Source organism: Periplaneta americana, chromosome 2 (assembly GCF_040183065.1).
Source record: "Periplaneta americana isolate PAMFEO1 chromosome 2, P.americana_PAMFEO1_priV1, whole genome shotgun sequence".
Lineage (NCBI taxonomy): Eukaryota > Metazoa > Arthropoda > Insecta > Blattodea > Blattidae > Periplaneta > Periplaneta americana.
The window spans coordinates 21326023-21345516 of record NC_091118.1 but is presented as its reverse complement, the minus strand read 5'-3'; the positions used below and the strand labels follow the sequence as shown (position 1 = coordinate 21345516).

Genomic DNA, 19494 nt, shown 5'->3' with positions numbered 1-19494 from the left:
TTTGACAACAAATCAGTCCGAAAAGTTAGGTGACGTCATGATAAATTGGCTGCTATTACATATTTTTTCTACATGTCAAAAATGTTCTTACCCTACCAAGATGTCACAGTATATGAGCAGTTGGTGCCATTTCGAGACAAATGTCCCTTCCGCCAGTACATAATTTCAAAATCCAGAGGCAAGTATGGTATAAAATTGTGATATAAAAACAGCATAATATGTTTGCGCAGCAGAAGTGTGCAAAGCAAAGCCAGAAAGTGGACCACAAGAAACAAACCAAGGCAGAAATGTTGGTAGCATTGAAAAGACTGATCGAAACATCACCACGAACAATTTTTTTACCGGCTATATTTTGGCCGGTCCCAATCCATGGCGTCGTGGTCTAAGGTATCCTGCCTAGGACTCGCGTTACGGAATGTGCGCTGGTTCGTGTCCTCATGGGGGAAGAAATTTTCTCATGAAATTTCTGCCAGTGTATGGGACCGGTGCCCACCCAGCATCGTGATGCACTTGGGGAGCTATGATAGGTAGCGAAATCCGGTTACGCAAACCAGCTATAACGGCTGCGGGGGCTCATCATGCTAACCACACGATACCTCCATTCTGGTTGGATGATCGTTCACCTCTGCTTCGGCATGTGGCCGTGAGGCTAGTAGCCGGCTGGTCGGTCTTGGCCCTTCGTGGGCTGTAGCATACAGATTATTATATTTTGGCCGAGGAACTTCTCAAGAGGAATCTAACGTTAGTCAGAACTCTGAGAAAAAACAAAAAAAAAGATATGCAGCTGAACTGCACGAGACCAGGGTGTCCAAGCATTTTCGGATTTCAGTCCGATATAACTATGGTGTCGCATGTGTCTTAGAAGAATAAATCAGTGATTTTGCTGTCCACAATGCATCACGACTGCAGTCCATCTTGAGAAGAACACAGAAAGCCTGACATCATATTACATTGCAACAAAACGAAGGGAGGAATTGACATCACGGATAAACGTGCCAGCAGTTACTCTTGCAAAAGGAGTACCAAAAGATCGTCTGATTGTGTGTTTTATAATGTACTCGATATTGCAGGAATAAATGCTTATGTATTATATGTTCATGCGAGTACAATCCAAATAAATTGTACAGATGAAGATTGTTCCTGAAGGAATTGGACTAGGCCTAAAATTAACACAAGTAATGCGAGAAAAAAGAAAGATGACAAGAAGCCTGCCTCAGAAGATAAAACTAAGTTTGGAAAATGTTCCAGGAACGAGTTCAGAAGAAAGTGCAACAAAAAGAAATGTAGACCGAAGAAAGACCAAATTACTATCAAAAATGCAATAGGTGCAAAGCGTTCCTCTGCCAAGATCATGCAAACATTTTAGGCCTATTGCAACATTTGCATAGACTAAATTGGTAATTATTTTGTGTTCACACATTGGAAAATAGGATATTATTTGCTTTTTTTGAACCAATGCTTAAATAAAAGAAGACGTTTTACCATTATATCCATTTTTCAAATCCTGGGTCAAACTGACCCATTCACAACATGTGTGACAAAGTTTCGAACATAATAGGAAGGATAAATAAATCAATAAATCAATAAGTCAATAAATAAGCCAATAAATAAATAAATCAATAAGTCAATAAATAAATAAGTCAATAAATAAATAAATAAATCAATAAATAAATATATAAATAAATAAATCAATAAGTCAATAAATAAATAAATAAGTCGATACATAAATAAATAAATAAATATATATATATATATATAAGTCAATAAATAAATAAATCAATAAATAATTCAATAAATAAATAAGTCAATAAATAAATCAATCAATAAGTCAATAAATCAATAAATTAATGGATAAATCAATCAATCAATAAATACTTTCAGAATGAAAGTTTTGGGGCACTGATGTAGCTTCCCCACCACTTTGAATAACTTTCAGGATAAGGACCCTTAATATAAGATCCTTCCCTAATTTGAGAACCCAGTTCATACGAAAATGTATTGGTAAAAATGTTTGTCATATTTCATACTTTGTATTTCATTTCTCATAGAGCGTATTACATGCAAGAGAGTGTGAAATAAAACTTACATAGAAAAATACGAGTACAATGCTTATATTATATTAAAAAATTCATAATTATATACCCATATTTATGTGTTTCAAATCTAAATACTCTTCAATTGAATATAAAGGATTTAAAACTAACCATTTATGAATTCTTGACTTAAAAGCAGTAATACAGGGACATCATTTTATTTTTACTTCAATTTTTAATGTACCTGAGTTTTTTAATGTACTTCACTCCCACCCTTTCTACTAATGAAGTTCAACCGTCCTCCACACAGATCCAAGACCGCTTATACAGACTTAGTAGCCTTACGGTCATAGTAAACAGTACGTCCCAAAAATATGTTCGCATTTTCCGTGACGAAGGAGCTTTCAATATTGAATCATTTTCGCACAGGTACATAATGTTACATAACCATAAGTTAAAAAGTACCTGCTGAAGTCCCAACTTTGGACCTCATTCTCTGACAGAAACCATCTACAATGTTTACCGATTGTGCCAGAGACATAGCGATATTGTATCCGACACATTTCCGAATGTATCGTTGTGCCTCGTACAGGTTCCTTCGATGGCGTACTGGCCGAAAAAAAATATTTCACGCCATTACGTTCAAGTTTGAACCCGCAGACCCCTATGATCCGTCCCAGAAATCTGTAGGCTAGAGTAACTAGGAGCAGAGTCTATCTGTGCCAAAGTATAGTGTATTGCGGGAAGCATCAGCTCGAGGCCGCTAAGGGGTAAGGTCCTCGTGGTAGAAGCGTAGAGGGATAAATCGCAATATAGCAAACGCCAGTAGGGGAAGTTATCCCCACCCACATGAAATGTGTATTAGACACAACACTCGCCTATGACGTAGAGCAGAGATGGACATCGTGCCTCACTTGAGAATTTGTGCCTCGCTGACTTTCACAGAGCTTATCGCTCTGAGTGACATCATCTTCACAGTCCCCTTTCCTCCCTCACGCAGCTCCTAGGCGTGGGCAGGTTCTATATCAGTTTCATAAGCAATATCAGTGGTGTCATAATGGCATTATCAAAGCAGTGTGTACGCGTTAGAAAACGATTATTTCTTGAGAAATGGGAGGAAGAGTTTTTTTACTGTTTAGAAGCGGAGAACATACGATGTATGTTATGCTCGAAAATCTTATTAGGCATTAATACATTAACAGTCTTACTAATAAACCGTGTATAGTTTTTATACGAGACTTATGCAGAGTTGAGACAGAAAAGTTACTAATAAATCGTGAATAAGCTATGGACGTATAAACAGGCTGTAACTATACAATAGGAATTGATTTGCAGTAGTTATATACACGAAACCCCTTGTTTAAGCGTTGTAGCCTATATAGGGAAAAAATGGCCGCCCCTTTAACAGCTGTTCGTATCGACTGTCTTTTTATGATGATGTTTACCTTGTAACCACAGAAGAACAAACCAAAGATCATAGAATTATTAGAATAATATTGCTGTAGCTTGTACTCTTTGACCAAAATGTAGTGTGGTAATCGATTAGAGCCAGTTGTACTATCGATATTTAACATGCCACACTAGAGCGCTCTACCGGATCCAGTAGAGAACGTCAGATATTCTATTACCTTTCGTAACGAAGTAATGACGAAACTATGACGTAGCTGTGTAACAGTTATACTGTTATACACGACGTTTGTAGTGATTATTAGTAAGGAATTTACACACGACTTATAAACGAGCTACTCATTGTATAAGTATAAGACAGTTAAACGTCTGTATTTAGAATTTTTATTAGTATGACCGTTAATATACAACGACATTACTCCTTACGTCATAAAGAACATGCTGAATTAGAAGGTAAGACAAATTAAATGTTATTTTTCGTACTATTCCGAAGAAAATTTATAGTATTTGCATAATATACTAAATACGACATTATACCTTAAACACGCTGCATTAAAAGTTACGAGAAATTAAATGTGGTCTGTACGTATTATTTCCAAAAGAAATTTATAAAAATATATATATATCAAATGTGCGTAGAAAACGAAATATGATTTTCTGAAATTATTTTAGGTCGAGAACGTGAAAATCTATTAAGTAATCTTGATAAACGCCAGAATATTCAAGAAAATAAACGTAGACAACGTGATGGAATATTATAGGCTACTTACGCAATTTCTCGCCTGTGATTTAAATCAATTCAATGATGGAGAAATAGTAAAGAGGTTTATGATTAAAGCTGCCGAATTAATTTGCCAATTGAATAAAAGTTTTCGAGTCTCTCACGTTAACCAAGCACTTTCCTAATAATTCGCCATTGACCGCCTTAGCGATTACGATAAGGTGACGCAGGTCACAGCAGTTTATATTTCCCATCCTACTCTGCAGTCTCCTCTCCTAGTAAACAAACTATTTCAAATCGAGTGCCTCACGTAACCGAAAAATGTGCCCATGTATGACGTAGAGTGCCTGATGAGCTAGTAGGAGAAAAGTGGAAGGGGTCGTGGGCGGAGCTTCTACGTTCGCTATATTGCGATTTGCCCAGGTAGAGTTCTGATAGAAATAATCCCCTCTCTGCAAGCGATTAGTCTCTTCGTTCAACCAACACCTCCCCCAAGAGCGATCATTGGCCCTAGCCCTCCCACATACCTCTTGCGCAGAAGTCTTGTTTCGTCTTTGTACGCTACAGATCCCTGAGACGTACCACAGTTCTTGTCTCGAAATACTTACTTTGAACCGATCTACATTCCCTTAAGGGGAGAGGATGGAATTTTTTGGTGAAAAATGAGTAAATTAAAAAAAAAATTCTATAAAATACTCTGTAATATGTGTGGAATGCATAGCATAACATTTTGTGCGTATTTTTTAAACTTCCTGCGTTATGGATTTTTAAATCACTCGCCAACTTTTATTGTTGTTTCCGGTAAATTAAATTAAAAAAAAAAATCTTTAAAATACTCTGTGATATGTGTGGAATGCACAGCATAACATTTTGTGGATATTTGTGCCCTTATCGCATATTGAGTCGCCATTTTTAAACTTCCTGCGTTATGGATTTTTAAACCACTCGCCCACTTTTATTGTTGTTTCCGGTAAATTAAATTTTCAAAAAAAAAAAATTCTTTAAAATACTCTGTGATATGTGTGGAATGCATAGCATAACATTTTGTGGGTATTTGTGCCCTTATCGGATGTTGAGACGCCATTTTTAAACTTCCTGCGTTATGGATTTTTAAATCACTCGCGCACTTTTATTGTTGCTTCCGGTAAATTAAATTAAAAAAAAAATTCTTTAAAATACCCTTTGATATGTGTGGAATGCATTGCATAACACTTTGTTGGAATTTGTGCCCTTATGGGATGTTGAGAAGTCATTTTTAAACTTCCTGTGCTATGGATTTTTAAATCACACGCCCACACTTATCGGTTTCCAGTAACTTCATTTTTTTTTGCTACATTGCCAGACAAAAATGGATATAACTTCTGAACTATTAAAGATACATGCATAAAATTTAGAACACACATTCTTTAGACTATTAGGAAACTTTTCTCTGTAACACAAGTTTGTTAATTGATTTCATTTTAAAAATACGTCCGTTTGTTTCCAAGAAAGGAAATCAGAAAATTATTAAATTTTAATTGTTTATTTTACAAACGTAGGGACTAATATCAAAATTCTGTTACAGAAGATTTTAGAACATGCTTTTCCTAATACATTGGAAAAAACCGTTTGAATCTATATTTTTTAAACGGTTTAGATATATCGATTTTAGTACAATCCTGCATTGGGTATAGTTTTCTCAAATTTGGGCCCCCAAATAACTTTTTTTTTTCAAAATATTTATATTTGGTTGAATTGCTACAGCTATGAGCTCTCTACATACAAAAAAGAAAATAAAATTTTACACCAAATAGGAAAAAAAAAATTTAAAATACCATCCTCTCCCCTTAAATTTCTTCGGTTGAATTCTGAAACACCCTATATAATCCAAGAAATTTAACAGTTGATCTTACAGTAATAAGTAAACCTTTAAGTTATAGAGCTAGTTTTTATTATGTAAGAAAAAACCGTTGACACTAAACCGTTCTACGACCTTGTTCATTATGTTATCAAATCCTGTTTTAAACTATCTATATTATTCTCAACTGATACAAACTAATGTCTTCAACATACATTAAAGTATCACTAGAGATATTACAAGGTAATCGCTGGCTGCTATTACGAATAACAAATGCCGGTAACTTGTAGCAACCGCCATTTTAAGAAACCGCAGTCGTTCAAGTGTCTGCACAGTTGACACGTATTCTTGTGGCAGTTTAAATTGACATTATTGAAGTTCCTGATTCGATCTATTCACTTGGATATACGTAGTTTTTTAGTCGGCCTGGTTGCCGCAGTCGGTATAGCGCTGGCCCTCTATTCCCGAGTTTGCGGGTTCGATCCCGGGCCAGGTCGATAGCACTTAAGTGTGCTTAAATGCGACAGATTCATGTCATTAGATTTACTGGCATATAAAAGATCCTGTCCACACCTGTGGAGTAACGGTTAGCGTGTCTGGCCGCGAAACCAGGTGGCCGGGCTCGATTCCCGGTCGGGGCAAGTTACCTGGTTGAGGTTTTTTCCGGGGTTTTCCCTCAACCCAATATGAGCAAATGCTGGGTAACTTTCGGTGCTGGACCTCGGACTCATTTCACCGGCATTATCACCTTCATCTCATTCAGACGCTAAATAACCTAAAATGTTGATGAAGAGTCGTAAAATAACCAGTGGCGTAGCGTCAATGTAAGCTAAAAGCTCAGCTTCCCCAGTTAATAATAATTTCATAATAAACCTGCAGTTTATGGAGAAAATTATTTATTAATTTTAATAGAATTTATATTTACTCGTTAAATATTGTGATGCGGCAGCTCAGGATGATTTGTGATGCAGCAGTAAACAAGAAACCTGCACACACCAGCTTCCAAGCAGACCGGTTTCTTCTGTGTAATCCACTCCGCAGATTTTCCATTCTTTTCTAACTAAGCTACCCTAGTCGCAAGGCTCGCAAGAAGCTAGCTTTAACATTTAAAATAAGTAGTTTCCGAGTTATCCCTTTTCGTCAGTTGTGTTCAGTTGAAGTGTTAGTGTGCATTGTGGCTGATATAATAAATAATGAGCGAAATAACAGTTCCTGACACTAATTTACTTAATTTTTTTTAGGACAATTGTATTATCAAAACTGACTTACAAACAAAAGTGTGATTTAAAAAACAAATCACCGACTCCCTTGCTGTCAATGAAGGACACAACCAAAAGACAGACGCATACTTACGTAATGGTACTAATATTGTGATTTCTCTAAGTATGACAGGGAGTGAGCTAATGTTATACGTATACGTGTCTATTTGATGTGTAAACCGTGAAATCATATTTTACTACGCATCATTTGAGGTCATGCCTTATTGGTGTTACTTACGATGTTCCAACCAATCTTCGACTGCTGACTTGAAACTGACTACTATTTATTTTAAGACTGTATTTTTGTAATACGTTTTCTCATATTGCATGAAAGACAACTTGAGTTAGCATCCCCTGCTCAAAATTTCATGCTACGCCACTGAAAATAACCTACTAAAATAAAAATAAAAGAATCATACGGGACAAAATTCCGGCACACCGGCGACGCTGATATAACCTCGGCTGTTGCGAGCGTCGTTAAAAAAAACATAGCATTTTTTCATACGTAGTTTTGTACAGTTAAGGAAAGAACAATTTTGTATAGTACCGTACTATTGAATAATAGAATAAACAGAATACTTAATAGTTAGTATTAAATTTATTGGACACTAAATCTAACCTTAAAATATTTATTTTTGTTCACGTACCGTCATTTTAAAAGCTAAATATGAGACATAACTCTATCCTAATATGGGACATGGTCTCATTTTTGTACTTCTATTTTTTTAAGGTGTTTTGTACACGGACATCATTTTATTTTTACTAACATTTTTAATATTAACCTGGCTATACCTTTGGATTAATGACTGAGACTCGGAAACACCGTTTGCTACCTCCTTCCACAACTGCAGTTCGATGATACTGACGTAATATACAAACAAATCACTTTACTAGGTATAGGAGGGAAGAAAAGTAGTTCATCCATTTACGCAAAGTAGGAAATAGAGCGATTTTGAGTGTGATAATTTTCATTAGGTTTTTGTTTAATCAAAATACAGTACTGTATTAACAATGAGTGTTTTTACTCAAGAACTGAGCTGTCCATGCGAACGTATTCATTATGCAGTGTATATTATACTGTCTACAGCACATTAGCGTACGATATAGAGGATGAAGTTAAAATGAAAAATAATCATAGTATGGATATTTAAACACATTTTTGAAAATAGTTGCCGTTCATTTCGATACAGGCTTCAGTTCTTTTGTGCGTATTATCGCACTATAGACTATTGCATCTAATTCCAATTACCAGTTTCGTCCTTCATACTTAGTAAATCATGTTGAAATAATTCTGTACCTACTCTATAAAAGAGTACCTTACGTACTGTAAATTCAGTCTTCACTTCTGCCCGACCCGCACAGATAAAATTACTCAGACATGCTATCTACTGTCCATCCAAGTGGTTATGTCGCAGGATCGTAGAAAGAGGGGGGGTGGAATCACGTGATTGTTAATTACTTAACGAGGCTCTTTTATTTAAGTTATTTTAAACAGCTGCATAATATTACGTAGACGTCCAATTAATTCCTAACAGAAATTAATGTTTTCAGAAAAGAGCTAAGAAAGCCCAGCCACTAGTTTTTACAGTGGAGCGAGCAGAAGCTGGTGTGGGAAATCGGGATGCGACGTAGGCAAACGGACGACAGTACCTGTGCGAAAATATGATTCAACATTGGAAGTTTTCGTCACTGGAAAACGCGAACATATTTCTGAAACGTACTATAATCACTAACTCAGTACTGAGGCCTTAGTTCTGTGTGGACAGTTGGAACTTCGTTAGTAGAAGGGGTGGGAGTGAAGTACATTCAAAAACTCAGGTACAATAAAAGTTGAAGTAAAAATAAAATGATGTCTCTGTATAAAACAGCAGGTTCAATAAATAAAATTTAATACCTATTTAAACTAGATACCACATTTTAACATAAAAATGAGTTAATTTACATTGTTTAGTCAAGTGTCCGAAGACAAGTTTGAACCTCATATGTGACACCAATAAGACATCATTCATAAGGCAACCAAGCCAGGAGATAATAGGGCAGTATTGTTCTGTCTTAATGTCCATGTGTTCAATGTTCATACCAGCTATTGCTACTGTTTTATGGAAACAGAGGGCAAAAAAATCCGAACTCGTGTCTTTTCTTGATGGTCTTTTAAGAAGTAATTGGAAAATTATAAGCATGTATCTACTATGATTTTTCTTTGGGATGCAGCAGGAGGACAAAAGAGTCATGAAATTTTCTGCCTGGATTGCCAAAACACTGAATGTGACCTTTTTTTTTACCTTTTGCGCAGGCTTACACTGCAGCCTGAGGCTTATTGTGCTTACCACTCCTATTCTGTGAATGACTGGGTAGTCGAACGGCCACGCTCTTATACAGGGACATCATTTTATTTTTACTAACATTTTTAATATTAACTTGCCTCTACCTCTGGATCAACCCGTTTGCTACCTCCTTCCACAACTGGAGTTCGATGATACTGGCGTAATATACACACAAATCACTTTACTAGGTATAGGAGGGAAGAAAAGTAGTTCATCCATTTACGTAAACTAGGAAATATTGCGCTTTTGAGTTTGATAATTTTCATTAGGTTTTTGTTTAATCAAAATACAGTACAGTATTAACAATAAGTGTTTTTACTCACGAACTGAGCTATCCATGTGGACGTATTCATTATGCAGTGTATATTATACTGTCTACAGCACATTAGCGTACAATATAGAGAATGAAGTTAAATTGAAAAATAATCATAATATGGATATTTAAACACATTTTTTAAAATGGCGGCCGTTAATTTCGATACAGGCTTCAGTTCTAATGTGCATATTATCGCACTATAGACTATTGTACCTAATCCCAATTACCAGTTTCGTTCTTCGTACTAGTAACTCATGTTGAAATAATTCTGTACCTACTCTATAAAAGAGTACCTTACATACTGTAAATTCAATCTTCACTTCTGCCCCATCCGAAAAGATAAAATTACTCCGACATGCTATCTACTCTCCGTCCAAGTGGTTATGTCGTAGGGTCGTAGAAAGGGAGGAAATCACGTGACAGTTCATTACTTAACGAGGCCCTTTCATATAAGTTATTTTAAACAGTTGTATAATATTACGTAGACGTCAAATTCCTAACAGAAATTAATGTTCTCAGAAAAGAGCTAAGACAGCTCAGCCACTAGCTGGCGAATAAAAGCTGGTGGGGGGAAACCGGGATACGACGTAGGAGAATGGACGACAGTACCTGTGCGAAAATGATTCAATATTGAAAGTTCTTTCATCACTGGAAAACGCGAACATATTTTTGGAACGTACTGTTTACTATGACCGTAAGGCTACTATGACTGTATATGCGGTCTTGGATCTGTGTGGAGGACGGTTGAACTTCATTAGTAGAAGGGGTGGGAGTGAAGTACATTCAAAAACTCAGGTACAATAAAAATTGAAGTAAAATAAAATGTTGTCCCTGTACAAGTACAGCATGCCACACCGTGAACTTAACCTGGGCTATTGTATGGATGATGATGATGATATATGAATTAATGTGGTGAAATGAGTCCCAAGTCTAACGCCGGAAGTTACCAGGCAATTCTGCTTAAATTGGTTGAGGGAAAACCCCGCAAAATAACCCCAACCAGAATTTGAACCCGGGCCCGCTCGTTTCACGGCCAGACGCGCCAACAGTTACTCCGCAGTGGTGGACAAGATGTCTGTTACTCATTATTTCCTATCAGAGGTCATTTGTTACAGTGCGATATAAACTTTGGCTTGATAAAGAAAACGATAAAAAAAATTAGTAGGCCTAGGCTAATTGGAAGTAGAAAATCTTATCTGACTGTAATGACGTAATGCTGTAATTTGCAGTCGCCTTTTGAAGTAGAAATCACCTGAGATAAGACATTGTATTGTATTTTTTATCTCATTTTCATTGATTTACTATAGCCTACATAACAAAAGTACCCATGTAATACTATTCAAATTTTCTTTTATAAATGGTATACTTTGTCTTCTCGGCAATCCCTGTTTCCCTGTTTAGGGAAAGTATTTAATAATAATAATAATAATAATAATAATAATAATAATAATAATAATAATAATAATAATAATAATAATAATATGGATACAGAAATTATAAAAGAATGAAATATTTTTTGAGGCCATTGTTTTATTCCAGAACACTAGCCAATTAAAGAAATGATACTTCTGAATAGTTCATTCTCTATTTGTAATATTTTTTAGCCTTAAAACTAAAAGAAAAAGGGTATTTTACTAACAACTTCAAATTAATGTAACTTTGAAAATATTGAGATTAGGACAAATGTTTATATGACTATTTTGCTCAGAATATCTTCGGAAATAAGCTTCATAAAGGACGGTAAATCTTCGTGAATCACTCTGTATTTTCCTAATTGAGGACCTTTTTTGCAAAACTTTCTAACTGTAAAAATAGGAGACACAAGAAACTGAAATAACTGCAAGTTTTGTTATAGCTCTCACATAGGAGAAAGCAAGTTTTGAAAAAACGATCACACTTTAACACACTACTGTGAAGGAAGTAATATGATTTTCCTAAGAAGCTTTTAACATCATGTAGACGCCTATCTTATGTAAACTAATCCACCAAAATCTCAAGTTTGAAAATTTTGCATTTAACAAGTTTTGCAAAAACGGTCCTCAATTACATAATCATAACAAAATTTCAAACGCGATTTCCTGCGAACAGCAGTTTTTCTTATGTGTCCGTTTTACGTAGAAGTCCTCAATTCAGAAACAATTTCTTCTTCTTCCCAGTGTAATATTAATTGTACTAGTTCTAATCAAAATGTCTCCAGTGGTAATCACGTAACTCCTAGCATCAGACTTAGTTTTCCCGTATCTTACTTTATCTCTATCTTATCACGATTGTTTTATATGCTTTTATCATTGCAATTTCTCATAATTCATCATTTTAATCATTCAAATTGTTAGTATACATTTTATTCACCATTTCTGAAATAAACCCTATGTATTCTTTCTTCCTTATCTATCTTCTATCTATATATATAATTTGAACTGGTAATGGAAATTACGGGAAAACGGCTGAACGGATTTTAATAAATGACCCCTCATTTTGAAGCTTGGAACTCAAAGTTTTTCGGAAAAATAGTAGTTTTCAGTGAAATGTCAAATTTTAAACATAATTTTCCTATTTTCCAAAATCCATCTGTCGTCAGTTTTGAGAACTAGCTAATAGCATTCACGGCCGACTTCATATTCCCTTCGCTTTTTTGTTTGAAGCGAAGCGAGCATCAAGTCGGCCGTGTTGCATTTCAGAATAAAACAAAACACATACTACAGTAAACAATATTACAAAAAGGCCATGATCTGCAAGAATGCTGACATATTTAGAGCTCAAATTAAATTGGTTATTAAAAAATTAACTTACTAAAAAGAATTTATAGGTTCGATTCTGTGGTGCGTAATTTTCTGGGTACAGCTGTGTATTGGATATTAAAAACTACAAAACTTGAGGTGGTTTGATGACATTATTACCATTACAAATGAAATATTATTTTAGTTAATGCCATGATTTGACTATTTTTCATTAATTATACACATTAATGCTATATTGATGATATGAAAGTAAAACGTTTTGGGGTTATATAAGTAGATGTAGAGAATAACTTAAATTAGATTCTGATTTCTATATTTTACTGAGTGGCGGCTATATAGTATATATAATATATGTTACTGAAAGCTACAAAACGTACGTAAGATAATAATATTATTAAAAATCAAATATTTTTATAGTTATTAATCAAGTGGGGCTGGGTCTTTTTCATATATTTAATGGCGGTTGGTGTAGATATTTATATGCGTGGTTCCCTTCAGTATTGGCTCGAGAGAGAGTATCTTTCATTGTTATGGAAGCAAATAACTTTCAGAATGTCTGGTATTCTTCATTGAAAATAACTCTGAAAAATGTTTATTTGAACGTGTAATGTACTTAGTTTGCAGCATTTGCTACACAAGCCACTAGTTCATGTTTATTTCTCCCTTGTGTGTATGTGTGTATATATAATATTTCTCAGAGTTGTATAGTTATAATTTCTTCTGTATTTGTAATTCTCAATTTGTAATATTGGTTAACTTAGACCTACCATTTGCACATTCATTGAGTGTAACTTCTAAGTCTTATATTATTTTGTAATATTATTATTTAGTATGTTTGCATAATTTTACCCAACTTGTGCTTGTATGACTACAATCTACATCAATCTTTGAGTGCTCTTTAAATATTAATCTGTAATTATTATTAACTTCTTTCATTGCAAATTGTATCAGCTTCTTTTATTTCTGAGCGGAAAAGGTCTGATGGCCTTAACTCTGCCAGAATATTATATTATTATTATTGTTATTATTATTATTATTATCATCATCACATCATCATCATAATCACCATCATCATCATCATCATCATCATCAGGCTTCGAGACTTTGGACCCGATACAATAAGTTTACTGTGCATACAATATAGGTTGTTGACTCGCTGCAGATAGTGAAAGGTAGAGATGTGTTTAGATAACGTTGCTATTTAGAGTAGAGTACGATAGTATGGGGAAACACACACATGTACATTCTGACATTCTGAAAGTAAATATACATTACACAATGATAATGTCAAAAGAATGTGAAAAGCATTTATTCTCCTGTCTTTTATAAGCATTTGTGTTTAATTATACACAGTGTTAATGGTGGAAATAAACATGTAGCAATTTTAAATTTTTTTCATTTATCCTATTGGTCGTCTTTAGGAAGTGCAGTTACAGTACTGAATTGCAATGTACTACAAGATACATTCTCAGTGTCTCAAACGTAACTATTTATCTGCCAAAGTTTGTACTGTAGAAAGCTGCGCTCTACGTCGGATGATGTGATAGGAGCAAAACGAAAAAACCTAACATCATTGTAGTCTTTAAAAGACAGTCGTTTATTCTCGGCTGACTCTATGTCCACTAATTTGCTGTTTATAATACACAATGTTCCATATCCGTTATTTTTACATAAAATTGATTTCCACTTCTGTTTTACACGTTCAGTAACCGGTGTACTTGGTGTCTCATTAATTCTCCGCATCATTTTCTAAATTAATTTGAGGGCTTCCGGCATCTCTTGCTCTGATTTTTCTAACCGTGTAATAGTTTCAGACACAGTTTGTATGAAAACCAAATTATTCCTCCGAACCTTCAAATCCGGAGCATTTTCCTTTGCGTATTTGTTGGCATCCATTCTACAGTACCCCCACCCACTGTACGCTTTACCACTATACTCAATACGCCGTTATGCGGATTTCCCACTGAACTGCTCTATTGGGTCCGAAGTCTCGAAGCCTGATCATCATCATCATCATCATCATCAAGATGTCTCCGATATTTGTTGTCCTAGACAAACAGTCCACACCTGGTAGCTATAGAAATAGAACAAATGCTACCATATTTCCCTGTAAGCTGGTGTTACTAATGTTTTAATTACGTAAAATTAATATGTATGATATATGTGCACTATTCTATTTTTATTTTAGTAGGTTATTTAACGACGCTGTATCAACTACTAGGTTACTTAGCGTCGATGAGATTGGTGATAACGAGCTGGTATATTTGGCGAGATGAGGCCGAGAATTCGCCCTAGATTATCTGGCACTCACCTTACGGTTGGGGAAAACCTCGGAAAAAACCCAACCAGGTAATCAGCCCAAGCGGGGATCGAACCCGCGCCCGAGCGCAACTTCAGACCGGCAGGCAAGCGTCTTAACCGACTGAGCCACGCCGGTGGCTTATATTTATTTATTTATTTATTTATTTTATTTTATTTTTTATTTATTTATTTATTTATTTATCTATTTATTTATTTATTTATTTATTTATTTATTTTATACAGGGTATTTTTAAATTAGACCGACAAACGTTTTAATCGGATAGATAACCTTCTTTCAAACACGTTCCGCTAAGGAACCCATAAGCTAGGACTCTACGTTTCAGTGCAAGAGGGGTTTAATGCTACCATCCAGTTTCTTTACTTCGTCAGCGGAGTATCATTCTTCCACCCGGTTTTTTTATTCCCTGAGCTCGATATCATGCATTAACTCAATTTGATTACTGCCTGTGGTTAATGAAACCCTTGTTGACTCTGAAGAAGATCTTGCAACACGCATTGTCTGCGCAGTAGCTGAAATCAGGGAAATGCCTTGCGTCTTTGAAAGGCTACGGCAAAGTACGGCACGTAGATGTAGTGCTTGTCTGAAAATCAATAGACGTGCGTTCCAGCACTTGTTGTAGTGATGAGACAGTAAAGCAATGGATCCATACTGCTAATTTAACACTGAAATGAGTGTTTTTCCTTTTCATTCGGTTTGTTTCGTTTGTGTTTTTCTGTATGTTTGGGTCAATAAGTTGTACCTGTAACATTAATGATTTGTTTATTCACTTTTCACGTATCTAATTACTTCAATCCCTTCCTGTACGATCGAACCATGTAATGACATAAGCCCCTCTTGCTCTGGAAGAAAGTGTCGCAGCCCAGGGGTCGCTTAACAAAAACTGTTTGGAAGAAGGTTACCCATCCGATCTCAAAGTTTGTCGATCTAATTTATAAACACCCTGTATAAATGCATTAGTTCAGCTATTAAGTTTTTTCGTGGTTGATTGTAAGATACCAATCACCCCTTCCCTGTTTGGGTATATGCAACTTCCCCTATCTGAAGATAATTTATGAAATAGAAAACACATGCATATGCTTACCCCGTTTATTATTGAAGAGTGATCCATTGCTTGGAGGGTTCAGATCTGTAACCGTGGAGCTGCAAGCTGAGTCATGGGCGATATCCTCCTGACAGGGGCTTCTTTTTTGTTGATCGTTGCAGCTCTCCTCCACTTTAATCTGCATTATTTGAGTAAACATCAAGTTCCCAGATTACTTAGGTAATTTACCGCAAAGCGTCTGTGATATCAATTTTACATGGGGAGATTCTTACGTCATGAATGACTTAACGAATAATGAAATGAGACAAAAACGTATATTTTTTCCTTCTGTTTCTCTCTTTCTTTTCCCTTCCTTGTTTCCACTTCTATTTCTATCTTTTTTGTTCTATTTTTCTACATTTTTCAATGTTATATTTTCATGGGTAATATCACAAGAGTTCTCATCTTTTGGATAATTCAAATATTCAAAGATATGAGAACGACCGTGATATATTTTTTTAATTTTTAGTAGGTTATTGTACGACGCTTTATCAACATCTTAGGTTATTTAGCGTCTGAATGAGATGAAGATGATAATCTCGGTGAAATGAGTCCGGGGCCCAGCACCGAAAGTTACCCAGGATTTGCTCATATAGGCTTGAGGGAAAACCCCGGAAAAAACCTCTACTACGTAACTTGCCCCGACCGGGAATCAAACCCAGGCCACCTGATTTCGCGGCCAGACGCGCTAACCGTTACTCCACAGGCGTATACACCGTGATATTTAATTAATACTATTTGTTGAATATACGTATTATTAAAGAAGTAATTTAGTAAAAAGGAGGTAACATATAGCGTATTATTAAATAAGATATTAACGAGGGTGGCGGGTGAAATTTTGGCCATTTTCAGTCAAAAATCGCATTTTCGTTTTCTTGTGAAAAATCGATTTATTCGTTCCGTGGTGTTTTCTGACGAAGCCAGTTTTCATCTGTCTGGTAAGGTGAACAGACTTAATCTCAGAATCTGGGGTCGGAAAATCCGCGTATCTACGTGGAACTTGACTATAGGCTTCAGAGTGCTGCATTGGAGTTAAATCGCTCGCTTGAACTCGGTCGAGTGTCGCACCCTCGAGTGAGATACGATCGGTCGTGATACGCTCGTAATAAATAGAAGCACAGTACAAGGTCATCTCACCGACATGTCTTATCTTGTATGGAAGGCGAGAGATAAGATACACATATTATGTTTTGCTCATACGGTAAAAATAAGGCTTTATTTTCTGCGTTTATGACAAGCGTTTAACGGAACAGTCAATGGAACGTACCAAAACAGGAACATGAAGTTATAAATAAAACAATATGAAAAACTTCAATATACAGTTATTATTGCTAATTAATAATTATTCAATATTTGATTTACCACATATATAATATGATAGATCCATACATAGTATTCCTCCTATATACTGCGAAAATGTAGAAACGTTTTACAAAATATTATTGATATAGCAGTAGATTAATAACAATATTAGTACAGAGATAACGTCACAGAAAATATAATGTATAAACGTTTTACAAAGTATTATTGATATAGCAGTAGATTAATAACAATATTAGTACAGAGATAACGTCACAGAAAATATAATGTATAAACGTTTTACAAAGTATTATTGATATAGCAGTAGATTAATAACAATATTAGTAAAGAGATAACGTCACAGAATATATAATAAAACGAATAATCATGCTGCACAACTGTTACAGACGCAAAGATTGATACACTAATTATTAGAGATTATTATTATTATTATTATTATTATTATTATTATTATTATTATTATTATTACTAGAGAACTTGATACAGTTCTTGCATTATCGTGATTGTGTTCTCCGTTTATAATAATTACATTTACATCCAATAACATCTATCAGATGTGGCAAAAACAAAATCACTCGTGTGTGAAATAAAAAATACCTGCAACATTTATATTACATTTTAAAGCAAGTTTTGTAGTTGTACTATGGAGAGGTTAGTTAAACACTGCAAAGTTTTGAAATGATAAACATCTATGATGTAACTACACAGTTCATCACTGTAACAAGAACGAATGTCTAACGCTCGGCTTATACCGTTCGAGGATTTATCGCTCGTGACAAGTTTACCCATTATGCATGTGCGCTACCTATCGGATTACGCTATGAACTAATTGGCGCTCGAGCGAAAACGTTCGATGCAGACCTCTGATAGATTTGATGTGTGCCGTGTTACATTGAATATCTTTAAGGTAAGGAACTAAACTTTTTGATTTTCTCTTGCCATTGGTACTATTTTCATGTACCTCAGATTCATAGAACGTAAATTACATGTGTTCGAAACCGGAAAGGTCTTTTGTAGAAGCCCTGTAGGCCTATTCATTTAACACATATTTAAATTTATTGAATATGTCCGAATGAGCAAAACTCATAGGGCTATACACGGACAAATACATAATATGTTGTACAACAAAAAATAAACCAACCGAGAACTAAAATAAATAATCTTTCCAAAAACTTTTTTTCTTAAACATTTTTTGAAACACCGGTAATTTGGTAAATTTTAGGATTCTAAGTTGTTTAGAAGTTGTTATTTAAAAATTCTTAATCCCTTTCGTATCATAAGTTATTGAGCCGTTCTGAGAAAAAAATATTTTGTTTGCAACAAGTGCAGCGAAGCATTTGGGTACAGCTAGTTATTAACTAATACAGTTGATTTGATACTGTAACCTGAGCCGTTAGCTGTCCCGACGCCCTTCGTCGGGTGACGATATCTATTCTGATGTCTTGGTCGCGGGTAGAGTTGCAGGAGAAAGCAGTCGCTGCTGCAAATAGCATCACAAACCATAAAGCCATCATTTTGGTGCTCGACCTGTGGACATTACAGTCTTGTGATTCTTTATGAAACTAACATAGGATACACCGGGGTAATTTGAATACCATGGAAATTTGGATAATGTTAAACGTTTGCAAATTGTTGCTGGGAGATTCGTATCGTCATCTTATACTTTTTATAGTAAAATTAGTGTGCAGCATAATGGTACAAGTTACCAGAAAAATCAGTGAATCCAGGGATCTGTGGAGACATTTGTCCTTCAAGACGAAATTGATCTGAATATTAGTCGCTTACCCCTTCAGCCAGACCGAGTTAATGATTTTCGTCCAAAATGTTTGAGAAGAACACTTCGTGAGGACTCCTTTAAAAAAATGGAGTGAATTTCCTGGAAAAGGGAAAGGTGTCACATTTTATTCCCACTGGAAGAAAGGGAATGCATGGATTTCCAACAAGAAGGGTCTCTCCTGCAGCCAATGGACTGAAGCGATCAAAATGAGCTGCAACGTTATTCCAGCAAGAACTCTCCCAGGCAGAAGCCTTGATACTACCCATTGCAGAAGATGCAATGAGCAAGAAACCTTAGCCCATGTCCTGGTTTTTTACCGGAAGGGAGAATTACTGAGAATTGACCGTCATAATAAAAT

The 19494-nt window shown here is 35.4% G+C and overlaps 1 protein-coding gene across 1 annotated transcript in view; it reads right to left on the bottom strand.

The window, feature by feature from the left end:
- LOC138715782 (hemolymph lipopolysaccharide-binding protein-like) overlaps positions 1-18880 on the bottom strand; it is a 30026-nt gene extending 11146 nt beyond the window's left edge. Inside the window, exons 1-2 of the mRNA XM_069848851.1 lie at positions 18745-18880; positions 16040-16178 (exon numbers count right to left, since the gene is read on the bottom strand). Of these exons, the coding sequence (XP_069704952.1) occupies positions 16040-16178; positions 18745-18873 (268 nt within the window). The 5' untranslated portion in view covers positions 18874-18880. The remainder of the gene's footprint in view (positions 1-16039; positions 16179-18744) is intronic.
- Positions 18881-19494: the final 614 nt, after the last annotated feature.